Consider the following 24,192-nt stretch of genomic DNA (forward strand, 5'->3'; position numbering starts at 1 on the left):
ACATTAACAAAAGTGAATGCAAGATACGTGTTAAATATGAAGTTCAACTTCATATTGGAAATAATTATATCATATATTTACGCCCACTAATGTATATATATATATATATATATAGACCGGCAGTGTATATGATTGATTAATCTATAAATGCCCAACCCTTGGTCATGCTACATCTTCTCTATCATTTGAATTGAGGAGGTGGCATGATTTGATTTTTCTTTTTCCTAAAATGTGTTTTTGCCAATCCAACTTGTGGTGTTTTCTCTCCTAATAAACGCTAATCAGAAGAAGAAAGCAAAAAGACTTGTGGTGTTTGGACTTGCAACTTGTGCAAACTCATGCAGCTCCAAATGGAAGGATTCTTAATTGGGCTTTGATTGGGTCGGTTTGTCTCCCGGAGTTTGACATGAAGAAGCTTGATGGAGACATGGATTTGCATTTCTATTCTATTCCTTTTCCTTCTCCACTTTTATGATGACTATTGAGGGTTGTTTTCCCTTTTTGTCATTCTACCAGAAAAACTCTGCATCATCATTTCTTGTTGGTAAAAAGGTTTCAAGTCCACCCAATAGAAGTGTTTCAGCAATCCACAAAGCAAAATCAGAGTAGTTTATTAATAATTGTTTCACACAGAAACACCACTTTCTAGCCCTCAAGGGACCACCCATAACATAGGATGGATAAATGTAATTTTCCTTCACGTATCTAGATTTGTCTAACAAGTGTCCGTGGATACTCGATAAAATGTAATTCAAGTATATATACTTTGGAAATGTATATGCATTCAAATGATACGTTAAATATATGTATTCACATGCTATGCTAAATATAATTTAGACGTTTTAACAAGTGTCTGGTAGACATCTGTTACAAAATCATATATTTACGCCATTATCTCATTGAATTGTTTCTTGACATAGAGAGGTATCATCTTGGCATCACTCATCTTTTTGTAATACTAATAAAAGATGGCATTGATTATCTAACCTTTCAATTGCAGTAGTTTTTTGGTCAAACTTGAATGATTTCTTAAGATGTATGATTGAAATTGAGGAATTTTACATAAATCAAGCATGCAATGGTATGCAAAGATATTACTACTAATTATTTCTATATGCCTCATTTCCTATATTCTTGATGAAAGATGAAAGATATAACATGAAACCCCTAAACTACCAACATATAAGGTCTATGTTAGATGGATGATGCTGGATATATATATATATATATATAAAAGCAATATCAGCCCAGAACATTTTTTGGTTTTAGTACATAACTACAATATTATAAAATGGAAAATGATAATTTATGACTTGCTACAACTCTTACTCTCACATATTAACTGTGTACTTGTCACACTAAGGTGGTGATCTAAAAAAAAAAAGTTACAAAACTATTTTCCACTTTCATCGTATGTCAAAACAGTTTGACAATCAAAATGATTTCTCCTTCATAGATAGTTTCTGTTTTTCTGAAAACAATTCCAAGAAAAAGTAAAAATGAACACTTGAGATTGTACTCTCTGCAGGGATTGGAAAAGCAAAAACAAATATATTGCTGTAGATTTCACCCATCCATAAAAAGGTTGGTCAAATTCCTATGTTTGTTACTGCATCAGAGAGGTTGCCTGCAGAGGTTACGAGGTTAAAGAACATGTTTCTGGTAAAATCTAGTACAAGAAGAATTCAGAAGAACCTTTTCACAAATTGCACCGAATATATATATCAGTACTGACCAAGGGGTCCTTTAGCCATTGAAAGTCCATGAATTCTAAGCCTGCAAAAAGTGCTTGAAATGAAGACAGTCATATCAAACCAAAGCAAAGAAAACAACACCAGACATAAGATGAAGGGCCCGAGTGACAGACAGCCTTTGCTTCATTATTGTGGCAATGGCATCATTTGCCAGACTATGTATGTATGCATCAATGAGCAGCTGCAGCAGCAGCAGCAGCAACAGCTTATGATTGTCATGATTCATGGCTTTTGAGTTTGAGCAAAAGAACCCATATTTTGGGAGTTCTATGAGGAATGTACTCTTTTCTTGGCTAGGACGCAGAGCTGAGCCAGCTTGCTAGGCTCAATGTCCACCAAGCCAAGCTAAGCAAAGGAAAGGAAAGCAAATTGGAGACAGTTTTTCACATTTCTTCTCTAGTTCTTTCCTTGAGGTAAAAGGGGGACCAAAAGAGAAAAAAAAGAAAGAAAAAAGAAACAACTGTAATTAAATATTTGTGTGGTTACGAAGTTATAGAAGTCGGATTTTGTTAATCAGTCCATCATCCAATGACCATCTCCTCTTCATTGTAAGTTTTTTATCATTTCATCTTATCCAACTCTACTGCATATTTTAGTGCAGGGTCCTTTGACATTGTAGTTTCTTGTATACAACAATCACATACCAACCTTTGTGATTAGGGTTGCGGAAGGAATGAAGTTAGTAATTTTGGGAGAGGGAAGGGAGAATGAAGACGTAAAAACAGAGTCGTAATGCAAAGTACTAGTAGTATTTTCTTGCAATCGAAAATGGAAGGTGATCTGAAGATGTATGTGACGCTGAATTCATGTATTACTCCTGAGTTGTGTATCGTCATACACAACCTAGAAACTAATAGAGAGTTGCAGGATTTCGACAAAGTCACCGCCGTTCAGCTTCCCTAATGTACTAGTGTGTGTGTGTGTGGCAAGGGCACGCATGGCCCGACTACAAGTGGAGTGGAAAATCAGCACTACCCATTCGCTGACTCTGAGACAAAAAGATCCCATTTGATCTTAAGAAACAATCAACAAATTTATCTCTGGCAACTTGACCACTAAAAGGGAGGATCTTTTGTACTCTAAGCCAGATGTTCAAAGAAACAAATCTGGGCTTTTGGGCAAGCAAGTCAATTGGTACATATACTATAGTACCATGCCACTTTAACAGAAACCACAAAGGTAAGCCGGTTCCATCTTTCCGGAAAATTGTGTGGTTGGCACCTTAGAACTGCTTCCAACGTTGTTCGTTTGGAGGCTCCTAAAAGATGTTGGCTAATTATGCATACTGCAGACTATAGTTTCTGGGGCTTTAGCAGACAAAGCTGATACAGTTCTTAAAATATATGTTAATATCCGTTCAACTGATATCTTATTCACCACATTATCTGCAAAATTTCGTTCTGATTTCTATGATAATATCGAAATGAATATCTGTACTACCTTAACCAATGCAGTTGTTTCTTAAAAACTACCCAAGTTGATTCACCAGGGTATCCTCATCAGATTGGATACATCCTTTAAAACGAGAAAAAAGAGCAAGATTGCTACAGGTGGGGGTAGGAAATGTCTTGCGGAAGCAGGATGCCGTCTCATTCAAAAGTCAAAGTCATAATAAGCATTTCCTACGTTAAATATTTGTGTTATTCCTGCTCGTAAAACTGCAAAATGTTCCATTTTTTCCCAAATCTACCTTCTAAACATACTTCAGGCATGGAAATGCCAAAAAAAGAAGCAAATTAAGAGTAACAAGATGATACAATTCCCAAGTGTTGGGAAAGCCTGGATGGCAGACGAATACATGAATACATCTCCAGGCAACCAGCTTCTACATGAATTACCATACTGAAATTCCTATGCTTTCAAGCATATGTAGATAAGATATTCTTCTTCAGGATGAACTCATCAGCCTTTGCTGCACTTATTGCCTGCATCACCATTAATCGAGTAATGTAGAGATATCAGAAAACTTTGAATATTTTATGTCTTTGAGTGACAATTTCAAATCGATTAACTAATTGAGAAGCTCAACAAACTTTTCATAGCCAGATACAGAAAACGACATCCTCCATAGCATTTATAGCACTAGAAAAACCAATCATTTACATGACATTCTTTTCTCTATAAAATTCTCACTGCATCTTTCCTTTAGTCATTATTTCAAAAGAAGCTTTGTCGATTTATTGTTCTAAAAGTGAGCTGTGATTTCTAGATAGTCATTGTCGCAAGACATGATGTGCAACTATAATTACTGAGTGCTAATCAAAGAAGAATAAAAGAGTAGCTGCAGAAAATTTGAAGAACTAACATAGGAACAGCCCGAGTATTACCTTAGCAAGCATACGTTCAAGTCTCTCAATTTCATTCTTAGCATAATCTGCACCTTTTTCCAAGCAGCTCTTGGCAGCTTTCAGATAGATTTTCCCATATCTAAACAAAACAATTTCAAACAAAAAGATCAACACTGGACTGTGCTTAAATATATATCCTTTTTCTGAAAAAGGCACGATCCTCATTAGAACATTTAATCGAAAACTGATTCAAGCATAATTACAAGACCAGACCACAACGTTTGTAATTTAAGCTTCATTATCAAATGGAAAATACATAGGAATACAAATTTGCAGAAAAAATAAGAGAAAAAATCATCATAAAAACCTTGCAGAGGGACCCGTCAATTTCTGGGCTTCATCCTCCAGCCGTGTATATATTGACTTCTTCTCCTCATCTGAAGCACTTACAAACTCCTTCACCAAAATATCAAGGGATTCAACAATACCAGCCTGTTTTGTAAGACAAACAAAAATACAAAATTGGTATTAGTACCGGTGTTGTGTTACTTTACAACAGTATGAGAGTTTGCCACTAACCTGGGAAGTTAATTGTCCTTTTGCATCACGGCTGGTGCCGGTTCTCTCATTGATGAAAGTAACAAAGTCGTCTAAATCGCGACCACCATCATAATCTTCGCCGGCTTTATTGCCCTTTGGGAAGAACTTCAATGTAGGATAACCACTTACACCATATCTGATTTGGCAAAATATTAGCATAAAATCTTCTACAAACACAGAAGACAAGGGGTTTTTGGGGGCAGTGGTGTAGAGATAGAGAGCATCCCAGTTCTTTGCACAAAGATGGATCAACTAGAAACAATAACAGCAGAAGCAGAAATCTGATGGAAAAATCAATTGGCTAAGGACCAAAAATGCAAACATATCAAGGACTCACTTCTCAGCAAGATCTTTGTACTTGTCTGCGTCAACATTAGCAATAACCACATGATCCTCCAACTTAAATGCTGTAGCCACCTTTTCATATGTCTGCATAATATAAAAATAGAAAGTCAGGCTTTTAGTCAAAAGTTGTTTGACAGCTTCCAACATATTCCATTAGCTAGTAATGCACATACGGGAGCAAGGCTTTTGCAATGACCACACCTGCAAAAGATAAAGCAAAATCAGAGATGCAAAATGATGTATAATCATACTGGACTTCCAGAGCTATCACACATAGTTGATTGGAAAACAAATTGGCAACCTAAAAGAGGATTTGCAACAAAGAAAATGTACCAGAACCTATATATTACCAGGGGGCATAAAACTCAACCAGAACATCTTTTTTCTCATCAAGCACAATCTCATCAAAGTTTTCTGGAGTAAGTACCACAACATTTGAAGGAACTGCAGCTATCTTGACATTTGTCCCTACACAGAAAATGGTATTCAATCTTCATATGTTGAGCATATATCATCCAGATGCGGATTAAAAAAATAGCTAGATAATAGATGGAGGTCACTGAATTTGCAATAGAATTTTTGGTAACATTTGTTTGAAAAGACAATAGGACAAAATCTATCAAACAATACAGCATACAACATACAACTTCAGTATTCCTTTTGAGAAGGAAAAGGATATGTTATTGAAACTTGTCTAGATGAGTATCCGCCCCTCAATAATAAGCTTTAATTATATAGCATCTAATTTTGAGATCGAGTGGAAGAGAAAAGCATTGAACATTGAACATTGAACAGGAACACATAATAGAATGAAAGGTAACCAAGCACATGAACTGATTTCATTCCTTCAAGCTGCAGTCAGTCCATCCACAAAGAATTTTGTCTTTTATGAAGTGGACATATCTCACGCTCTTTGAAATTACAAGTTCTTTTAAAAAAAAAAATTAAGAATTAGCCTTCCATGTATTCCTGTTAACAACTTCTAATGATATATGAGGCACTTTTTGCACACCTAACACACAAACACCATGTGTTCGAGGTAAAAAAATTCTGCCAATGTTACAGCACATAAAAAAGTCATTAGAATATTTCATATTAAGAGATTAAGCGTGCAGTAATATGTCAGTTATCAATTACTTATTTTTCTCCAAACTGCATGCAAAACAAGAGATCAATGAAAGGCACCTTGAAATTCAATGATGACAATTCCTTCAAGTTGCTGTAACTAAATTCGATGAATATGATAATCTCTTTATTCAAGATGAACAATCAAAATTAAATGCTTAGAAGGGATTACAACTAAACATTACTGCAGCTGAAAAATCCATGTATAGTATAAATACTAGCTACGATGCAGTTCATGTATGCTCAAGATCAGGAAGAATTAATGCCAAAGTCCCACTATCAGGTATTTAAGGTGATATTTCAGCACAATGAATCCAAAAGAGTTTGGTGATATCTTAAGGTGAAGTAAATTTCTAATCTTCATAAGTAATATGGATTGGATTTTAACATCTACGTGGATTATTAAACAGCTTTACCAAAATATGCTTTAACGTAAATCTAACAAACTTGTTAACATGGATTACACTTATGGAGTACAAAATACAAGCCAGCTAGCCAATAACATTACCTCCTTCACTGTTCACAAACTCAGCAAGGGCTTCTGCAGATCGTGCACCTTCATACCTAAGAATAAAAATAGATTCATGAGGAATACAATTGTATGAACTCAAGGCATGCCAGTTATATTTACATATAGTCAACACCAGGACAGAAATCATTTTCGCAGAGCAAGTAAAGAAAAACAAAGACCTTTTGAAAACTCCAGTATTACACATATACTCACTTTTTGGGCTCCAAGGAACCTTTCGGAAACCATTGGATGGTGGGGTAGCCAGAAACACCATATTTGCTGCAAAGGCTCTTATGCTCATCGCAGTCCACCTACAACAATATAATTTGACAAAAGTTCAAAAACTAAACTTATTTTTGCTATAATTCACAGCTAAACCATTGATTAATATTTTTTAAGTATTGAAATTAAATCAGATGCAACATAGAAGATCCACAACAGCTAAGAAAGTTAAACCGACGTTGATAACAGCAAGCCACCAGATAGTAATGGACCTCAGGTTCCACACACTCAAGATTTTTGTGATGGAAATCAAATAGAGCATACCCAGTTTGTGAGGATGAAAAGATAAAATGTAAGCACTTTTTCAACATGAAATAACCGTATATTTTGTCTGAGAGAGTTTTGCCATAGCATCTTGCTCTATATTAATGCAGCTGCCAAGGATGACAACTCCTAAACCAGTGATCAGAAAAAGCACAAAGATAGATGATTCATACAATGGCAAAAACCTTAATAATGTACAACTCCAAAATCCATTAAAAGAAACACACCACAATGGCATGGCAAAAGCCATGAATTTTGCATCATATCTGAGCTCTCTACAGCAATGCAATAGTAACATTCCCAGAAGTTACAAGCTTTAGATTGTACCAACTTTAGCTAAACTACTTAATAACCCAAGGCAAATGTTCTTATCGATATAGCAACACTACAAGCCTAGAGTAAAAAAGAGGCTTTTCCCACCATATTTGAAAGGGTCAATGTATCATAAAAGAGCTGAAAAGCTAACCTTTCCAATCAAAACAGATTTAGCTTTCTTGAAACTAGCACCGAGCTTTTCGTACTCTGGAGCAAGCTTCTTACAGTGCCCACACCTGCAAATGCATCACGGGGAGAACCACCAAAAAAAAAAATTCTTTACATCTTCCCTTACAGGAACAGCTCAAAATCACTTCAAATCAGCAAACATAATGATATCAAAAATCAATCTCGCATTCCGACACAGTAGTTTTTCATGCTAGTCCATCTATCTCCTAAATATCATACACGGCAACAGACGAAAACTGGCAGAGCCTATGACTCCACATATAAATATAAAACAGAGCAAAATCACAGCAATCTTTTTCGCAAAGATCCGAATTCGACTATTACAAAAAAAAAAAAGTTCGCGGATCTAAAAGCAATTAAATACATCAGACTCCAATTCATCAAAACCATCAAAAAACTTACATCCAATTCACCATGACCAAAAAAAACCTCGCAGAAATTAACAAATGAAGGAAATAACGGGGAATCAGCCAATCAGGCATACCAAGGAGCGTAGAACTCGACGAGAGCCCCGCGATCTTGACCGACCTCTTTCTCAAAATTCTCTTCAGTCAAAACGACGACGTCGTCAGCTAAGGCCGATGCGAAGAAGAAGAACAGAGCTAGGGTTACCAAAGCTATTGAGATCCGTAGCCTCGACATTGTTTTCTCTAATATAACTGGAAATTCTCTCCTACTACTGCTACTGCTGCCACTAAATCGCAGGCAAAGAGTGATGCGGGATATTTCCCAGGTATGGTTTTAGGCAAACAAGGGATTGAAGGCTTTTATAGTTTTAGAAGGAAAAAAAAAGCCAAATTTTATAGTGCCAAAAAAAAAAAAAACTGAAGACTTCCTATCTAGCAGGAGGAGCAAAGTTTGAACTTTGAAGGAGAGAAGTAGAAAACATGTCACGTTGGCTCATTCCACCAATGAGGGAATGACTAGTGTACTGCTTTTGTTTTCCCTGCCAATAAAATTGCAGTAGTGTTTCTGGAAAAAGGAGCAGTTGTTCTTTTTACTTTTTTTATATAATTAATTTTTTTATACACTGATAATGTATATATTTTTACTATTTAATGGTTATATAATATATAATTTAAATTTAAATTTGAAATAAAATTCAAATATTACATATGCATTGTCATTGTCATTGTATATGTAAGATTTACTACTCTTATCTCATTCATAATTGTTATTAGCGTTTGGCACTTTCTTTTTTCTTTTTATGATGTCACTCTTATTGACTTTACATATATATATATATATATATATATATTTGTGTGTGTGGTTCAAATTCGAAAAGGTATAATAAAAGTACCATCATAACAAAAAAAAAAAAAAGTGAAGTACTATGAATAGGTTTGTTTGAATGTCATCTTATTTGCAAAAAAAAATTTTACTTTGATCATAAACATGTTTTTCAAACATCTCTTTTATATCTCCAGTTATCTTTTTATCTCATATAAGTCACATTAGAAAAAAGTGTTATAGTACTGTTTTAAATAATTTTTCAAAATAATCTCCTAGCCAAGTTATTTTCCTGTAAGAGATAATGACCAATGGGTATATATTTTGTTAATCAAATTCTACTCCAAATAGGGACCCTATATATATATATATTCAAAAAAAAAAAAACAAAGTAAAGTAGGAAGAATGAAGTGCATGAACACATGTAGGTAAGGGAACACAAGGTCATGCACAGATGCACACTCATGTTGCGGACGCATTGGAGTATGTTTTTATTTTTTTTCTAATGCAATGCAGTTTCTGATAAAAAGTCTAATATTGCAAATTGTCAAAACGAACTAGCTACTTTTTATGAATGCCTTTTTTGAAACTTTTCTTTTTTTGTTCACAACGATAATACTCAGAGAAAGCCATCCAAAGGTGGCGGCTACAATTAAGTGACAAATACGGTGGGAGGTAAGGTTGAACCCTGGACCCCCACCTCCCTTAGACTTTACCAACAGCTATTGCAATATGCAAGTCTTTGAATGCTGTTGCAATTTGTTGGCCTATATACCTTCTTTGAATGCTATTGCAATTTGCAACACTTTTGTACCAGTACATAAAAACAATTGTTATAGCCATAAATGGTACTCCTCAAGCCAGGTGTAAGCTTTCTTCTTAACCTATACAAGAAGAAAAAACCTAAGGGTTGACCTATCAGTGGTACTGCTTTATAATTATCAAACTAGGGAAAGGCTGCCAATACAAGAATGCCTTCTTGTTTTGTCTAATACTAGTACTATCTTGTTTACACTAGCAAAACATTCATTGGATCTAAATCCAGTGTATAGGATTTTTTTTAAATTCTTTTCTTTTATGGGTAAATAGCAATCCTTCATAAAAATGGTTGCTTATTTGCATCTAACTTCAAAGTATTAGCAATCCTAAATTTTTTTAACCATGGGAAGGGGTGAGATTTTAGTTAAGAAGCACGGACGGACATGAAAGATAGGAATTGAACGCAAAACCACTAATTCGTGGGTTTCAACCTTAACTATTAAACTAAAAAAAATTAATTGTTGTTTTTTTTTTCAGAATTTGCAGCTGAATGATAGTTTCATATTTTTGGTATCAAACTATGTGTATAATAACACATTAACCTGACATGATTTTTTTTTTTTTTATAATTAGATTACAAGGGGTCCATAATAGATGGAATAACACAACCAACAAATTGCTAACCCACCAATTATCACAATTCAATCAATAGCACTGCACATAAATCCAATCATCACAATTCAATCAATAGCATTACAACTGAACCCACAAAAGGGTAGGAGAAGAAACGCACATATGAGATAATTGTCATATTATATTCCTGTTTCTTTCTACTGGAAAAACAATTTGAAAGCAAACCATCATAAATTCAACAAATATTAATATTGCCAACCCAAATTCATTGTAAAAACATTGCACCATCAAGAAGGGATTAACTTAAGGGGGGTGTTGCGAGAATCGAACTCGCGCCCTCTCGCACCCGAAGCGAGAATCATACCACTAGACCAAACACCCTCTCTCCCTTTAAAGAAGACGACGTACGATTATTTTGTAAATCAACGGTCAAAAGTAAATTAAATAGCTTTTTTTTTTCCTCCAAATTTGTACTGCCTCCTCCTCCTCCTCCTTCTAATTCCCCAATTTCCCCCCCGAGTGTTCAGGCTGTCCCGTCTGAATTCAAATGTGAAATTAGGGTTTATAGTACTCCTGTAATTTGAAAATTAGGGTTTTTTTCTTGAAAAAGGAAGATAGTTTAGCAACTTCATTTTCAATTTAAGTTGCTGTACCTGGTGATTAATTCATAGTCCGAAGCAGCTTTACATCTCTGAAGCATCAAGAGCAATGGCTCAATCTAATAATAGCGTAAGTTCAAAACCTTATCAAGTTTGTTTACTTGCAAACAAATTATTGGACCCTGTCATGTAATTTAAGTTAGTTATTTTAATGGATTTTTTAAAAATATTTCATATTTTGATGATATTTTTTTGGGGCAGGTCGCTGGAGTTGACAACACTTTCCGCAAGAAATTCGATCGAGAAGAGTATTTGCAACGTGCTCGCGAACGTGAAGAAAAGGTTCTCCTGGTTTTTTTCTTTTTTTTGGGGGCTTTTTCTTATGATTTCTCGAATAAAGTTTTTTTTTTTTTTTGTCTTTTATTGTAGGAGGCAGAGACGAAGTTCAAAAAATGTAATATTATTTAGCTTGCCTGTTCTTCAGCTGTGATAAACGAGTTGGTTCAGCTGTGATAAATGAGTATAGTGTGCTGATGCACATTTGGCCAAGTTTTCAATTCTTCTGCACTTGGTTTAGATAGTGGCATTCCATTCCAATTTATTGGTTTTAGGTGCTGAACTTGAAAGTTTTCATGTGCAGCCAAAGGTCCACCGGTGCAGAGGAAACCCTTGAAGCACAGAGATTATCAAGTCGACCTTGAATCTCGATTAGGAAAGACTCAGGTTAGTGTCCTTCAGTTCTCTTTGTAATTGATTGTTTTGTTGAAATCAAGAGGATCTTGGGCTTGAATTCTTGCTGCTACTTGGGCTTTGAAGTTATTGGTGTAGGTTATGTTACTAACTTGCGTTCTTCACTTGCGTTGAGCATGAATCATGATGAGCTGTAGGTCTAATGAGCTGCTTTAGTGGACATTAGGAGTTGCTAAATATAATCTGAAGAGGTATTTATCAGCTGTTGTCCATCTTGTGTTGGAGTTGCATGCTGAAAATCTTTACTTTCTCGATGCAACTGCTTAAAGTTATGTTAAAAGATTCAGTGGCTGCTTTGGTGGTCTCCCATATTGTCGGTTGATGGCTGCGTTTTATCTGTTTGTTCGTCACAGCTAAGTAAAAAGATTCAGTTGATGTAGATATGGGGCTGAGATAGAAGTATCACATGCTAGAACAATTTAATGGGTTCGTATATGCTGTTATATTTTAGGATTTGGGGCTGACATTTCTGTGTACTAGGTTTGCCTTATTTTATCATGTTGCTTCCATTGACAATATGTTATACAACCTTGAGTTGAAAATGAACTGCTGCGTTTCTAACCTTCTGTAGCTCCTCACTTGGTTTTCACAGTGCTAATGCCTTCTGTCTGTGCATTTTATGGCAGGTTGTCACTCCGGTTGCACCCCTAAGCCAACAGGTAATCTCCAGGCTTACTTTCACTAGCATCATCACATTCCTTTGTAAGGGTTGGATCTGACATACAACTATGTTCCTAATGTCCTTGGAAAAGAACTTTATATATGCCAAGGCATTAATACAATGAAAGGATTACATGAAACTGGATCACAATTTAAACCTATTGTTAATTAGTCCATGTGTTGTACTGTATGAGGGTTTCATGGTTATCTATGAAGTAGTATATGCATGTTTTTGTTTCTCAAAATCTTAATAGTCCCTATCCTTTTTCATACATTAGTAATTTTTACCCTTGGATTTTCATGACAGAGATTGTTGTATTGCAGGCAGGATACTACTGCTCGGTTTGTGAATGTGTAGTAAAAGATTCAGCAAATTATTTGGACCATATTAATGGGAAGAAGCGTATGTGTTCCATGTGTGTTGAAACTGTCCCTTTTGGACATTATTTCTGTCAATTAATGTGCTATTGTTTTCCTTTTAGATCAACGAGCTCTGGGTATGTCTATGCGGGTGGAGCGGGCATCCCTGGAGCAGGTAAGCTTGTGCAATCTGTCCTTCAACTTCTTAGTCATTTTTTGTCTTGTGTTTTAGAAAAGCAATAATTTGGCTTTTGTCCAATGGGGAAAGGGGAAGGGGATTGGGGAAGATAGGGGGTTGGTAGGTTTGTAATTGAGACCATCTTTGGTGGCTAATTTTTATCATACTTTGCCACTAGATGTTATGAACTGTTTTGAAAGAGTTGGTATGTGCAAAGAAAAGAAATAACAAAGATCAACTGCTTAATGTTATTCTGTACAAATTTGAAAAACATTATTGATCTGCTATGACGACAACTGATAAATGTTTAGTTTGATAAGGGGTGCAAGTTTGCAGCATTAACTGAAGATGCAGTTTTTGGACTTCTCTCAGTTGTGTGGTTGATGTCGATATTATGTTTGGATTCATCTCTGGGTAAATATAGGTTGAAACTGCAACTACTACTGTTTTTTCCCTTAAGATTTATGTGTACAGACATTTTGTTTTGAGCCGAAGTATGCCAATTGACATGCCATGCTCTGGAAAGGCTATTAGCAGGCCTATTCATGTAGTGCTCTTGTTTGCCATTTCTAGGAACTGATTTTAATCTTGTAAGTTTTTCTGGAACTGGAACGAAGGTTTTGGCTTCTAATGCAAGTGCTGAGAATATATATCACAGGTCCAGCAGCGGTTCGAGCTTCTAAAGAAACGGAAAGACACTGTAGGGTTTACTGAGCAAGGTAATATTTAAATAATTACTAATTGATGTTAAAGTATTGAATAAAACGTGTTTCTCTTAGTTATTATGCATGAATTATGATTGTCAGACTCATTATTGATTGTTTCCTTTGTAGACTTTGATGAGAGAATCTTGAAGCAGCAGCAAGAAGAGGAGGAAAGGAAGCGCCAGCGCCGTGAAAAAAAGAAAGAGAAGAAGGTTTGTACTTGAATTTCTGTAGTCTACTACTTATTACTCTTTTGGTTCTGACCCATCATGAGCTTATGGCGCATGCTGATTTGTTCTACTCAGAAAGAGAAGGCTGTAGAAGAGGAACCTGAATTAGATCCTGATGTTGCGGCTATGATGGGCTTTGGGGGATTTCGATCTACCAAAAAGTGATGGTGCGCATGATTCGTTTGCCTGTTTATATCACCTTCACCTGATGTATTCCTTTTGAGCTTCTGTCTTACTTTTGAACTGCTCTGATTGTACAAAATTGAAGGTTTGTCATGGAAAGCCTGTGCAACTTGGTCTGCAAACTAGCTGGGATGGCAAAGGAGGGTGTACTATGAGATTGTCTAATTCTAGTTTAACAGACAGCAAATCCGAATGTAACTTGAGTTGTCAAAATATCAGCCTGCGCTTGGTAGGATTTTGTTGGGCTGATTTGTGTTTGACTTTTGCCCTGCTGCTATACAAATCAAATGCATTCTTTTGAGCAACTCTCTTGCCTTTTCCTGATTGAAAAATTCAGGCCAACTATTATGATTCCATGAGCAATCATCTTCTCCACAGATGCTTCTGCTTGCAGGTTAATGAAGTGTATTCCTGTGCGTTGCAGTTAGTAACCGCGAGACAGCGTTATCTTAAACTTCTACCACAAAACTAATCCAGAGAAAAACAATTGTCCGGTTTCTTGCAACATTTGTTGCTAAATTCCCTCAGACACTAAAGAATCCTATTCGACAAAAATTAGGTAAGCAACTGCTTATAGGGTAGATTTCCCGTGTTTTGCCACCACTAGTTATGTTGAATAAGTTGCTAAACAAATGAAAAAATACGGCGAGAACTCCAAATACGGCAGCATATTTGGAGGATTGGAATAGTCCCTCGATATATTTATCGATTATCATTTTACCTGACATATTATAATTATAATATATTTTTTATTAAAAAGAGACTCAAAAATTGCAATCTAAAGAGGCTATAATATTCCACAAAATTGTTCCTATCAGGGGATAATGGGACTTTGAGTTAAATAATGAATTTTGCTTCCGAGGGAAATGAAATGAATTTTTCAGTTGACAAACTATTTTTTTTTGGAATATTTTGTTAGTCGTATTAATTAATTGTAAGGCATTCCACATAATTAAGGCAAAAAGGTTCCCGCCAAAATCCAACCCCTTCTCCTCGTTTCCCGCTAACAGTTCATGCTGAGCGAGAAATAGCGCATGAACAGAGGAAGCGGGAAGGCGGTGGAGCGGAGGCTCCTCCACCTTCTGCACGGCCGGAAAACCCGAACCCACCTCACTGAAATCCATGCTCACTTCCTCCGCCACCATCTCCACCACTCCAACCAGCTCCTCTCCCATTTCGTCTCCGTCTGCGGCTCCCTCAATAAAATGCCTTATGCCAACCTTATCTTTCAACAATTTCAATACCCCAATATCCTCCTCTTTAACTCCATGATAAAGGGCTACTCCTTATGCGGGCCTTACGAAAAATCCCTTCATATATTTACGGCCATGAAAAGCCGCGGCATTATGCCCGATGAGTTTACGTTTGCGCCTTTACTTAAGGCGTGTACGAATCTTGGTGACCCTGAATTGGGTGAAGCGGTTCATAAAGAGGCGCTTGTTCTTGGGTTTGAGAGATTTGGGTCTATTAGGATAGGAATTGTGGAGCTATACTCGAGTTGTGAGAGGATGGATGATGCAAGGAAGGTGTTTCATGAAATGTCTCATTCAGATGTGGTTGTTTGGAACTTCATGATTCGTGGGTATTGTAAGATTGGAAATGTTAAAATGGGATTTCAGCTGTTCAGACAAATGGATGAGAGGAGTGTTGTCTCTTGGAATACAATAATTTCGTGTTTGGCGCAGATTGGGAGGGATAAGGATGCTTTGGAGCTTTTTCATGAAATGTGGGATGGTGGGTTTGAGCCGGATGAGGCGACTGTGGTTACTATGTTGCCGGTTTGTGGCCGATTGAGGGAAGTTGAGGTTGGTAAGTGGATTCACTCTTTTGTCGAGTCAAATGGTCTCTTTCAAGATTTTGTAACAGTCGGTAACGCACTAGTTGACTTCTATTGCAAGTGCGGGGACCTAAATACTGCTTTTCTGGTATTTAGGAAGATGGCCAGAAAGAATGTGGTTTCTTGGAATGCAATGATTTCAGGTGTGGCTTTCAATGGCAAGGGGGAACTTGGGGTTGAATTGTTTGATGAGATGACAGATGAAGGTGTGAGCCCGAACGATTCAACTTTTGTGGGAGTTTTAGAATGTTGTGTCCATGCGGGATTGTTGCAAAGGGGTAGGGACTTGTTTAGCTTGATGTTTGGAAAGCATAGTATAAATCCAAAGCTTGAGCATTTTGGATGCATGGTCGATCTTCTTGGACGTAGTGGTTGCTTAAAAGAGGCTTTTGATCTAATAGAGACAATGCCAATGAAGCCAAATGCCCGATTATGGGGTGCACTGCTTAGTTCTTGCAGAACTCATGGTGATATGGAACTTGCAGAAAGAGCTGTTAAGGAGCTTATTAATCTGGAACCTTGGAATTCTGGAAACTATGTGCTGTTGTCAAATATATATGCAGAAAGGGGGGACTGGGATGAAGTTGAGAAGCTGAGAGTGTTAATGAGAGAAAACAGTGTGATTAAGGTGCCAGGACAGAGCATGTTTGGGTAATTCGCTGGTGCAATTGACGAACTCTTTTGTGAACATCTGATCTGTTAGTTATGGCAGATGGAGAGATGCATAGGCAGCACAGCCAGTTGGCGCAAGGTATGAGATGAATTGAAGATCAGGCGTGAGAGATTGGCCCTCAATGCATGTGAGTCCGACCCATTTGACTCGCAACTGCTGGGAGCAAAATGTTTGAAAAGCAAAGATTGAACAGAAGAGCAATTGCATTGGAAGCCAATATTGCTTGACTGACCGAGTAATTCCACAAAATTTTCAACAGAAGAAAATAATCAAGTAAAATAGCAGAATGGACAAAACTGGAAAATAGTTTGAATGTTGGATATGCAAAGATGGGAGCAGATATCATGTAGCAAATTTGATGAAAAAAAATGTCCTTTGTCGTCGGCCTTCTTTTCGCCAACTTTTCATTTTTTGACCAAAATTTTCATACCATATAACTTTTCTGGTCCCCCCCCCCCTCCCTATTGGGTGGAAACAATTTCGTTTTCTTTGTTTCTATTATATTTTGTGTGGAACTTCTGAACAGAATACAAAGTGGCTCTTATGATCAAGGTCTTTATCAAATTTTTGATTTCCTTCAATGACACAAGTTTGATGTAGCTGATCTTATACCGGAAGAGCATTTATATTCCAATCAGAATATGGAACTTGTTTAATAATTATAGTTGAACAAAAAAGGTGAGTCTTCATCTTCTATACCAATCTCTATCTGGTGCATTTTATCTGACGAACAGATGTTGAATCCCATAAAACGAGGTCAAATTTAATGGTACTACGATCAGAGTGACTGCATCTGAGAACCTTGGCAAATCACTACGCCAGTTGGTAATTAATTCAACGCCCCCCGCCCACCACCACCCCTGCATATCTTATACATTGCATGGGGCATAACCATGTCCAATTACATAACAAATGATGCCTAGAATTCTACAAAATTAATTATAGAATTAATGAATAAGTACTTTGCATAGAATTTAATGGGAGATTTACATGAGAAGTGAAGAGTTTGAGACGCATTGGTACCGCAGAAGACATGCACATATCCTTGAAGGAAGAATCCCATGAGCCTCGTAAGCTCTATAAATAGTATTCACTAGCATTCTGTCATCGCATCAGCGTACGACCTAGAGATTTTTGAGTTTGGGTGACCCTTTATTGGAAAAATCTGTTGAAGAAGGAAAAGATGGAATACAAGAGTAGTTGCTGTTCTTCGAGGAAGTACACCTCCAGCACTCCAGCTGCAACAACTCCGAAGAAGGAACCAACAGTTGTAACGACAAAAAAGGACATTAAGACAGAGAAGAAGGAGACTGCTGCTGTTCCTGCTGCAAGTCAGGCTGTTCCAGTAGCTAAAGACATTAAGACTGAGGAGAAGGAGACAGCTGCTGTGAAGCAAGAGCCAGTGAAGGTGAATGTTCGTGTCCGTGGAGGTGGTGAGCCTTCACGTGATTAAGTAACTGCATATTATTATGGGGCCTGTGCCATATGGTAGTCAGATATAAAATGATGAAGTGATTAATATCCTCGTGGATCTTTAGTAGTAGTAGTTCTGCGTAATAAGAATGCTGGTGCAGGTTCCCTCTATGTAAAATCCGATTTTATCAATCTATATTATGCGAGTTCTTATTCTCTACTGCGCTCTCTGTCTCTTTGAAAAAAATCCTAGAAGTTTAAGGGTGATTTTATTCGGTAGGGCTGTGACAATGATGTTGTCTAAAATTTGGATCTGATTTGAAGCTTGACGTTGCTTGGTATATTGACTGAGAAGTTGAAACACGAGTCAGTATGCATAATCAACTCCGGGTTGGTTGCAGCTGATGCTGTTGCCTTAAGATTAATAAAAGGAAGTTTGCGCTAAATATGGTGCATTTTCTTGATGTGATAGCGTTTTACACGTATAGAAGTGTAACTTTTAAGAAGAGCATACATGCTACTCCACATATTGGACATTTTTAATGATGATGCAGAAGCCAAAAAAACCAAAGTGCTGTGACGGGTAAGGCATGGTATCTGAAGGTAAAGTGACTTCTGCTTGAATAACTGATACCACCATGTACGCAAGCTGCCAAAAATTTGCCAAAAATTTTTGCTTTCGTAAGAAAATGTCAGAAAAAAAAAAAAAAATGTACGCAAGCTGCCACATCAAAGATAACTACGAATGATAAAAAAGGGAAGATGTCATAAACTTGCAACCCTCTACAGATCTTTATGTCACTGGATATTACTCCAAAACATCATTTAATTATAATGGACATGATTGATTGATTACATTTGCTAACTGGAGCGAAATGCTGTGCTACTTTAGTAGATTAACTCCTATCAGTGTACCTACCTCTTTGATCAGTACAGCTGTGGCGACCCCACTTCCCCCTAAGGCGAACCAAAGGGTTGGCGGGCCGTCTGCCCAGCTCTCGCCAGGACTCACGCAAGCAAACCGATCAAATAATCCGGTATAGCCTAAACTAAAATACAATTCGCCATCGGACATGCCCAACTTTAAATGGCTGGAATGTTAACACACATTAACTTCAGAGATAACAGGGCCAATAACATCCGAACCTTCACTCTTAAGATACAACTCAAACTACTTTAACGCATAGATACCTTTATACATTACAAACCAAGAAGTGAAATCATAAAGTATAGAACACTTCCGTACAAGTCAAAACATAGAATTTGCACTTTTCCAGCTTCAAGTGACAACCCAAACAAAGACACAAGAACAATCCGAAATAAAATTTACACAAATGAACAGATGAGCTTCAAGTCTCTCGATTTCCAAGACCTGTTAAGGAAAAACAAATATCGTGTGGTGAGCTAAAGCTCAGTGGTGCCCGAAACATGCAATCAAATCAATTACTTAGCAAATAGTAATTTCAACTTAAATTCAGCAAGTAGGAAAGCGTGTAACAGCACGTGTAGGATACATGGGCTCTCAGGAGCCATTTTCCTTGCGCTTGATCAAAACTACCCGCAGTTGACCCTCCATCAACTTTCACCATCTAAAGTCCATGTAGATTCATTATTGTTATTTTTTTATTATAGACTAGTCGAGGGATTCACCCAACGACGTTGCGTCCAGCATGAGGTTATTATAGACTAGTTGAGAGATTCACCCAGCGACGTGGCGTCCAGCATGTTGTTATTATAGACTAGTCGAGGGATTCACCCAGCGACGTGGCGTCCAGCATGTGGATAGTGCAAGCAGAATATTCACGAAAATATTTCAAGCAAGCCACCACTCGAAAGAGCTAGTGCGATAAAGTACACACTGCCCACTTCGATGGATCAGAAAACCACTTTTCCAAATCATCACATTTTAATTCAAGAAAGCACTTTAATCACGTAGGAATAGAACAAGCAGGGACACTCACAAAGAGTGAAGTTCAGATGTCAAGTTGGGAATCGAATTCCGCGTCCTCGCAATATCCTAAAAACCAAATTTTGAAACTATAAGTTCTCTATTCAATTTTTAAGCTTATTCGTATAGAGGATTATCTAATATATTACTAGTTTACTTCCTCAAAGTAATTTCAAAAATCTACTTAGGTTGAGACTTGACAAAAGTAGAGAAAATGTTTCTTATAGTTTTCCTTGAGATATTTTTCCTTATAGAAGGGTAACTAGTATTATTTTCTTGAAATAAGTCGACAATCCACTAAGGATTAAAACTGGTAAAAGTAATAAAATATTCCGTATAGTTTCCTTATATTACTTTTCTTTCTAAAGATGTAGCTAGAGCTGCTTTACTTGAATAAGTTTGCTTACCGAACAAGTCTTCTACGCCTTTTGTTTAAAACTATTGAAATCTCACGTTTTTAACGAGTTTCTCAAAACAACTAGTCAGGGGCAGCTTTTATGGAATGAAAAGAAAAGTAAGCTAGTACCTAGGATTTTAAAACAAATGAAATCATTTTCTAAGAAAGGTACTAAAGCTAATTTAAGCTTAAGAAGGAATCGTCGAGTCGGCAAAGTTTAGAAAATCCTTACGCAAGAGTTTCTACTTAAAAGTACAATACTAAGTTTTATCGTTTAATGCCAAGCACAAGCTATGTTTAAGTAATTCCCCTGAAACATTCTCGAATTCACAGGGTCGAAATGAATTTCACAATTTCGATTCCACTTCGAAATCACATTGTAACTCAGGTTTGCCAACACATCAAAATCACATTTCAATAGCAAGTCACTAGGGCTTCGTCAATCATTAGCCCTAGGTTTCAATAGATTCATTTCTGATCAAGAATAAAATAAATGACCAAGGCTTCGTCAATCATTAGCTCTTGGTTTTGGCAATTTCATATCACCTCACAATTGAAGCAAAATAAATATAAAGACTTCAAGTAATTCTAGCAATTGATTTCATCACGCTTTATCACTTGTATAAAATCATTCAAATGGCCGAGGGCTTCGTCAATCATTAGCCCTTAGCATCCAACAATTATTTCTCACAGCAATTAAAGCTAGCCTTTCAAGCGTTTAAAATCACTAACCAGTATATGGACGTAAGGCAGGATTGGTGACAATATTTTCATCCAAGACCTCAACAAAATCTCATTACACATAATCGAATGCAGATTAAACATTTCACCAAAGTTATTTTCCAAAATTTTCCATTCCAATACCGATCACTTTATCACAATATTACAGTCATAGTAAAATCAAGTTGTCACTCCAAACTATACAAGTAAGACTCTCTTAATATAGCTTCAAGTGAAATCAATGAACATAAGATATTTTACAGCTCAAAACAGCATTTTTAGAACTAAAATTCGCCACAAGAAATCTGGAAAATTCCTTTACTACTTCTATCAATTCATTTGGGAAATTTTCCAGGTCTATACTTCCACATTCTTAGTTCAAACTTCCATCATATCAAATGATTCATAGTTAAACAACTTATGCAGCTTAAAACACATATTTCTGATGCATTTCAAAACCATGACACCCTAAGGAAAATCCGGAAACAGGTTAAAGTTCCAAAAAGAAAACAAACTGAAATTTCTGCTCAAGCCTCTCGGCTATCAAGAATTTTTCCAGCACTTAGGTGTTTATAAATCCAACTTTTCCTCGGTTAAAACATGGTTTTAGATTCTCAAATTCGTCATGTGAACCTTTGGCTAGCTAATTAACATTTCTGGTTCAAAATCGAATTCGAGTAACAACTACAAACATCCCAAAAATCCAGAAATTTGTCCAGCTAGTCACGGATGAGCATGCATGAAGAAATTTTCTGTTTTCATTTTATTTTCTTGGTTAGCCGAGCTACTTAGCCTCATGCCAGACTTAATTACCTTATTATTAGTGAGGTAATCACATTCACCAGTTCAAATTGTTACCAAATAAACAGATTAGTGCTGCCTTTTCATTTCAGCTACTCGGCAGTCCATTTCTTTCCAAATCAAGGTTTCTTATGCTTCTAATTTAATCATCCAATACGCACAAATCAACATGCAAAGCCACCTAAAGAATTTACTTATCATATCCAGTTCAAAACAGGTTCGGTCAGCAGTTATAAACACCCACAAATCCAGAAATTCCTCCAACTATTCTCGGATGATCTTGCATGCAGCAGGTTTTCTTGTTCATCTTTATTTTTCTGAGTTAAACCCGTTAATTAGCTACATGCAGAGCTTAATCATCTTGAAATTTACTAGTTAATCATGGTTAGAGGCTCAAAACAGCAAAATTAAACCAAATGAAGCGGCATTAAACCAGTCAGACTCTCGGCAGAAACTTTTACTTCCAAAACAGATTTTTCCACAACTTTGATTTCATCATCCGACTGCACAAACAACACATGCAAGCTCTGATACAGCTTCATCTACCAGCAAATAGCTATTTTAAGACTCGAATTTACCTCAGCTAGGAACTCAGCTCACGCACAAGAAAGCTATGAAGTTTTGCTCTCTCAGCTCGCGCACACTATTTGATCCTGGTTTTTGGTTTGCAGCTGGAATGGTGTTGCGGTGAAGATGGTTGCAGCTGGTGGAGGTTGAAAAGAAAACGGAGGAGACTCACGCACGACCTCTCCCTTTCTTCCTTCAACTCACGGTCAGAACCAGAAAATTTGTTTTGCAGCTCGCGGATTCCCCTCTCTCGGTTTGTAGAGTGCGGCTCTCTCTCACTCCCTCCCTTCGTCGATGGTAACAAGGCAGAGTAGGAGTGCAGTGGTGGTTTGTAATATAGTAATGAAGAGGAAAAGGGATGGTGCCGCTGTTTTGAGAAGGGAGGTTGAGTGTTGAGATGGTAAAAAAATTTCTATTGGCCGGATGGTGCGGTGCTTAGGAGTTAGGATGCTGTCAGAGGGATTGTTTGGTTTTGCATGGAAATGTTGGGGTTGTATGGGGGCATTTTAGTCTTTTCATTTTTATTCCTAACCTCTACTTAAATTCTCAATTCTAATTTAATTCCAAAAATTATTCCCAAGTGTGATTTGAACGCCTAATTATACACTAGTCATGCAAGACTTTAATTATCGTAACTTCATGCTTTAAGTATGTTTCGCATACTTGTATTATATTTATCTAAAATTCATTGATTTCGTCTTATCGTGAAAAATTTCCTTTTAACATATAACGCTAGCAACTAATTAGAATTAATCATTAAATTTCAAGTAATTTATTTTAAGGTAATAAGATTAATCGGCTCGAGTATCATTAATTTAGCATGAAGGAATCTAAATATTCTAACGTTTTAGATTAATTTAATTTTAAAAGTATTAATTTAATCTATCGAAGCATAAAAAAAATTCATAGTTTAGTAAAATTATATTATTTTCTCATAAAATTGTTTTTACGTACTTATCTGCAAACAAGTGAAAGTAATGCTAAAATTTATTAAAGAATTAAAAGAAATGCAAATGAAATATGCACTTGCTTATATCCATTTTTGGGGTTCTCACAACAGCTGCATCCAGAATCAAGTGCATTGCTTATGTCTTGAGTTGTGGCTTTATTGTCGAATAGATAGTTAGGAGCCAACTTGTCAATGCACTTCAGTAGCAGCTTGGTCTCCAAAAAGCAAGGTCCTTTGCAGAATTTCTCTGTACTGTTGCTTGGGATGTATATGACACCACTATGGTTTAATCTATCTGCTTGATCACAGCCAATATAAGTCTGTTTCAGTCATATTCCAGAAGGAAAACAAAAGGTAGTTAGAGGGAGCCCTTCACCCCTTTAATCAGCAGATAACAATTGATCTTTAGAGAGAGAAAAAAGACACACCAAAACATAAAAGAAAGGAGGGGGGGGGGGGGCAAAGGAAGCCAGGGAGGTCTTGTAGATATGCTTTATTAACATGTTACTCACTACTTTGTTGTTGAAGCACAAAAAGGTTGGGTTATTGTCTTGATTTGCATCCTGTGTATGCCCTGTTGATTGTTTGTATAAACAAAAATGTTCAGGATTATTGTACATAGGCAGATGCCCACTGATGGGAAATCAGCTAACATGAGAACCGAAGAAAAGATAAATCAGTTGCAGTTGTTCAGGAAACACTATTACCTAAGTTGCAGCAGGAAATAGCCATAAATAGTGAAAGCATGAAGCATCTCCATCTCACTGAAAAGATTGAGACTATCAAGGATGTAATTAAATAGACCATTGTTAGGATGCTAGAATAAGGAAAATGGACAAACTTTCATGCTATTTTTGGAATTTAAAGGATGGTTGGAGGAAATATAGATGATGTTACTCTATGCTTTGATTTCCTGTCAATCAATTAT

The 24,192-nt window shown here is 36.7% G+C and overlaps 3 protein-coding genes, 2 long non-coding RNA genes and 1 other non-coding gene across 8 annotated transcripts; 3 read left to right on the forward strand and 3 right to left on the reverse strand.

Annotated features, from left to right (window-relative positions):
• Positions 1-3,372: 3,372 nt before the first annotated feature.
• LOC113732942 (probable protein disulfide-isomerase A6) lies at positions 3,373-8,505 on the reverse strand. The gene is made up of 11 exons (XM_027259005.2): positions 8,158-8,505; positions 7,636-7,720; positions 6,837-6,934; positions 6,621-6,676; positions 5,338-5,455; positions 5,161-5,188; positions 4,980-5,071; positions 4,622-4,778; positions 4,410-4,534; positions 4,082-4,181; positions 3,373-3,679 (listed from the first exon to the last, which is right to left on the reverse strand). The coding sequence occupies exons 1-11, from the start codon at positions 8,313-8,315 to the stop codon at positions 3,614-3,616; spliced, it is 1,083 nt and encodes a 360-aa protein (XP_027114806.1). The 5' UTR covers positions 8,316-8,505; the 3' UTR covers positions 3,373-3,613.
• Positions 8,506-10,563: 2,058 nt separating this feature from the next.
• On the forward strand, positions 10,564-14,264 carry LOC113732943 (uncharacterized). Of its 3 annotated transcripts, none has more exons than XR_011840950.1 (11): positions 10,565-11,024; positions 11,156-11,236; positions 11,324-11,348; positions 11,535-11,617; positions 12,271-12,303; positions 12,629-12,707; positions 12,787-12,839; positions 13,154-13,266; positions 13,416-13,432; positions 13,501-13,561; positions 13,676-13,758. XR_011840950.1 is itself a non-coding variant. In XM_027259006.2 (11 exons), exons 1-10 carry the CDS (start codon positions 11,004-11,006, stop codon positions 13,939-13,941), a joined length of 609 nt encoding a protein of 202 aa, XP_027114807.1. In that variant the 5' UTR covers positions 10,582-11,003; the 3' UTR covers positions 13,942-13,943; positions 14,045-14,264. The 3 variants fall into 3 exon arrangements, 2 of the variants coding, with proteins under 2 accessions (XP_071937042.1, XP_027114807.1); XM_027259006.2 differs by lacking the exons at positions 13,154-13,266; positions 13,416-13,432 and adding exons at positions 13,852-13,943; positions 14,045-14,264 and having other exon boundaries at positions 10,582-11,024; XM_072080941.1 differs by lacking the exons at positions 13,416-13,432; positions 13,501-13,561; positions 13,676-13,758 and having other exon boundaries at positions 10,564-11,024; positions 13,154-13,409.
• On the reverse strand, positions 10,605-10,676 carry TRNAP-CGG (transfer RNA proline (anticodon CGG)). Its single transcript has one exon. It is a non-coding gene; the product is annotated as a tRNA-Pro (tRNA).
• On the forward strand, positions 11,624-12,186 carry LOC140037055 (uncharacterized). Its single transcript, XR_011840951.1, has 2 exons — positions 11,624-11,835; positions 11,998-12,186. It is a non-coding gene; the product is annotated as an uncharacterized lncRNA (long non-coding RNA).
• Positions 14,265-14,796: 532 nt separating the features above from the next.
• Positions 14,797-17,020, forward strand: LOC113732944 (pentatricopeptide repeat-containing protein At1g09190-like). The gene has a single exon (XM_027259007.2). It carries the CDS (start codon positions 14,994-14,996, stop codon positions 16,449-16,451), a length of 1,458 nt encoding a protein of 485 aa, XP_027114808.2. The 5' UTR covers positions 14,797-14,993; the 3' UTR covers positions 16,452-17,020.
• A 1,996-nt stretch (positions 17,021-19,016) lies between these two features.
• LOC140037056 (uncharacterized) lies at positions 19,017-22,706 on the reverse strand. The gene is made up of 2 exons (XR_011840953.1): positions 22,327-22,706; positions 19,017-19,254 (listed from the first exon to the last, which is right to left on the reverse strand). It is a non-coding gene; the product is annotated as an uncharacterized lncRNA (long non-coding RNA).
• Positions 22,707-24,192: the final 1,486 nt, after the last annotated feature.

The sequence above is a fragment of the Coffea arabica genome, chromosome 2e, assembly GCF_036785885.1.
Source record: "Coffea arabica cultivar ET-39 chromosome 2e, Coffea Arabica ET-39 HiFi, whole genome shotgun sequence".
In the NCBI taxonomy this organism is placed as follows: Eukaryota; Viridiplantae; Streptophyta; class Magnoliopsida; order Gentianales; family Rubiaceae; genus Coffea; species Coffea arabica.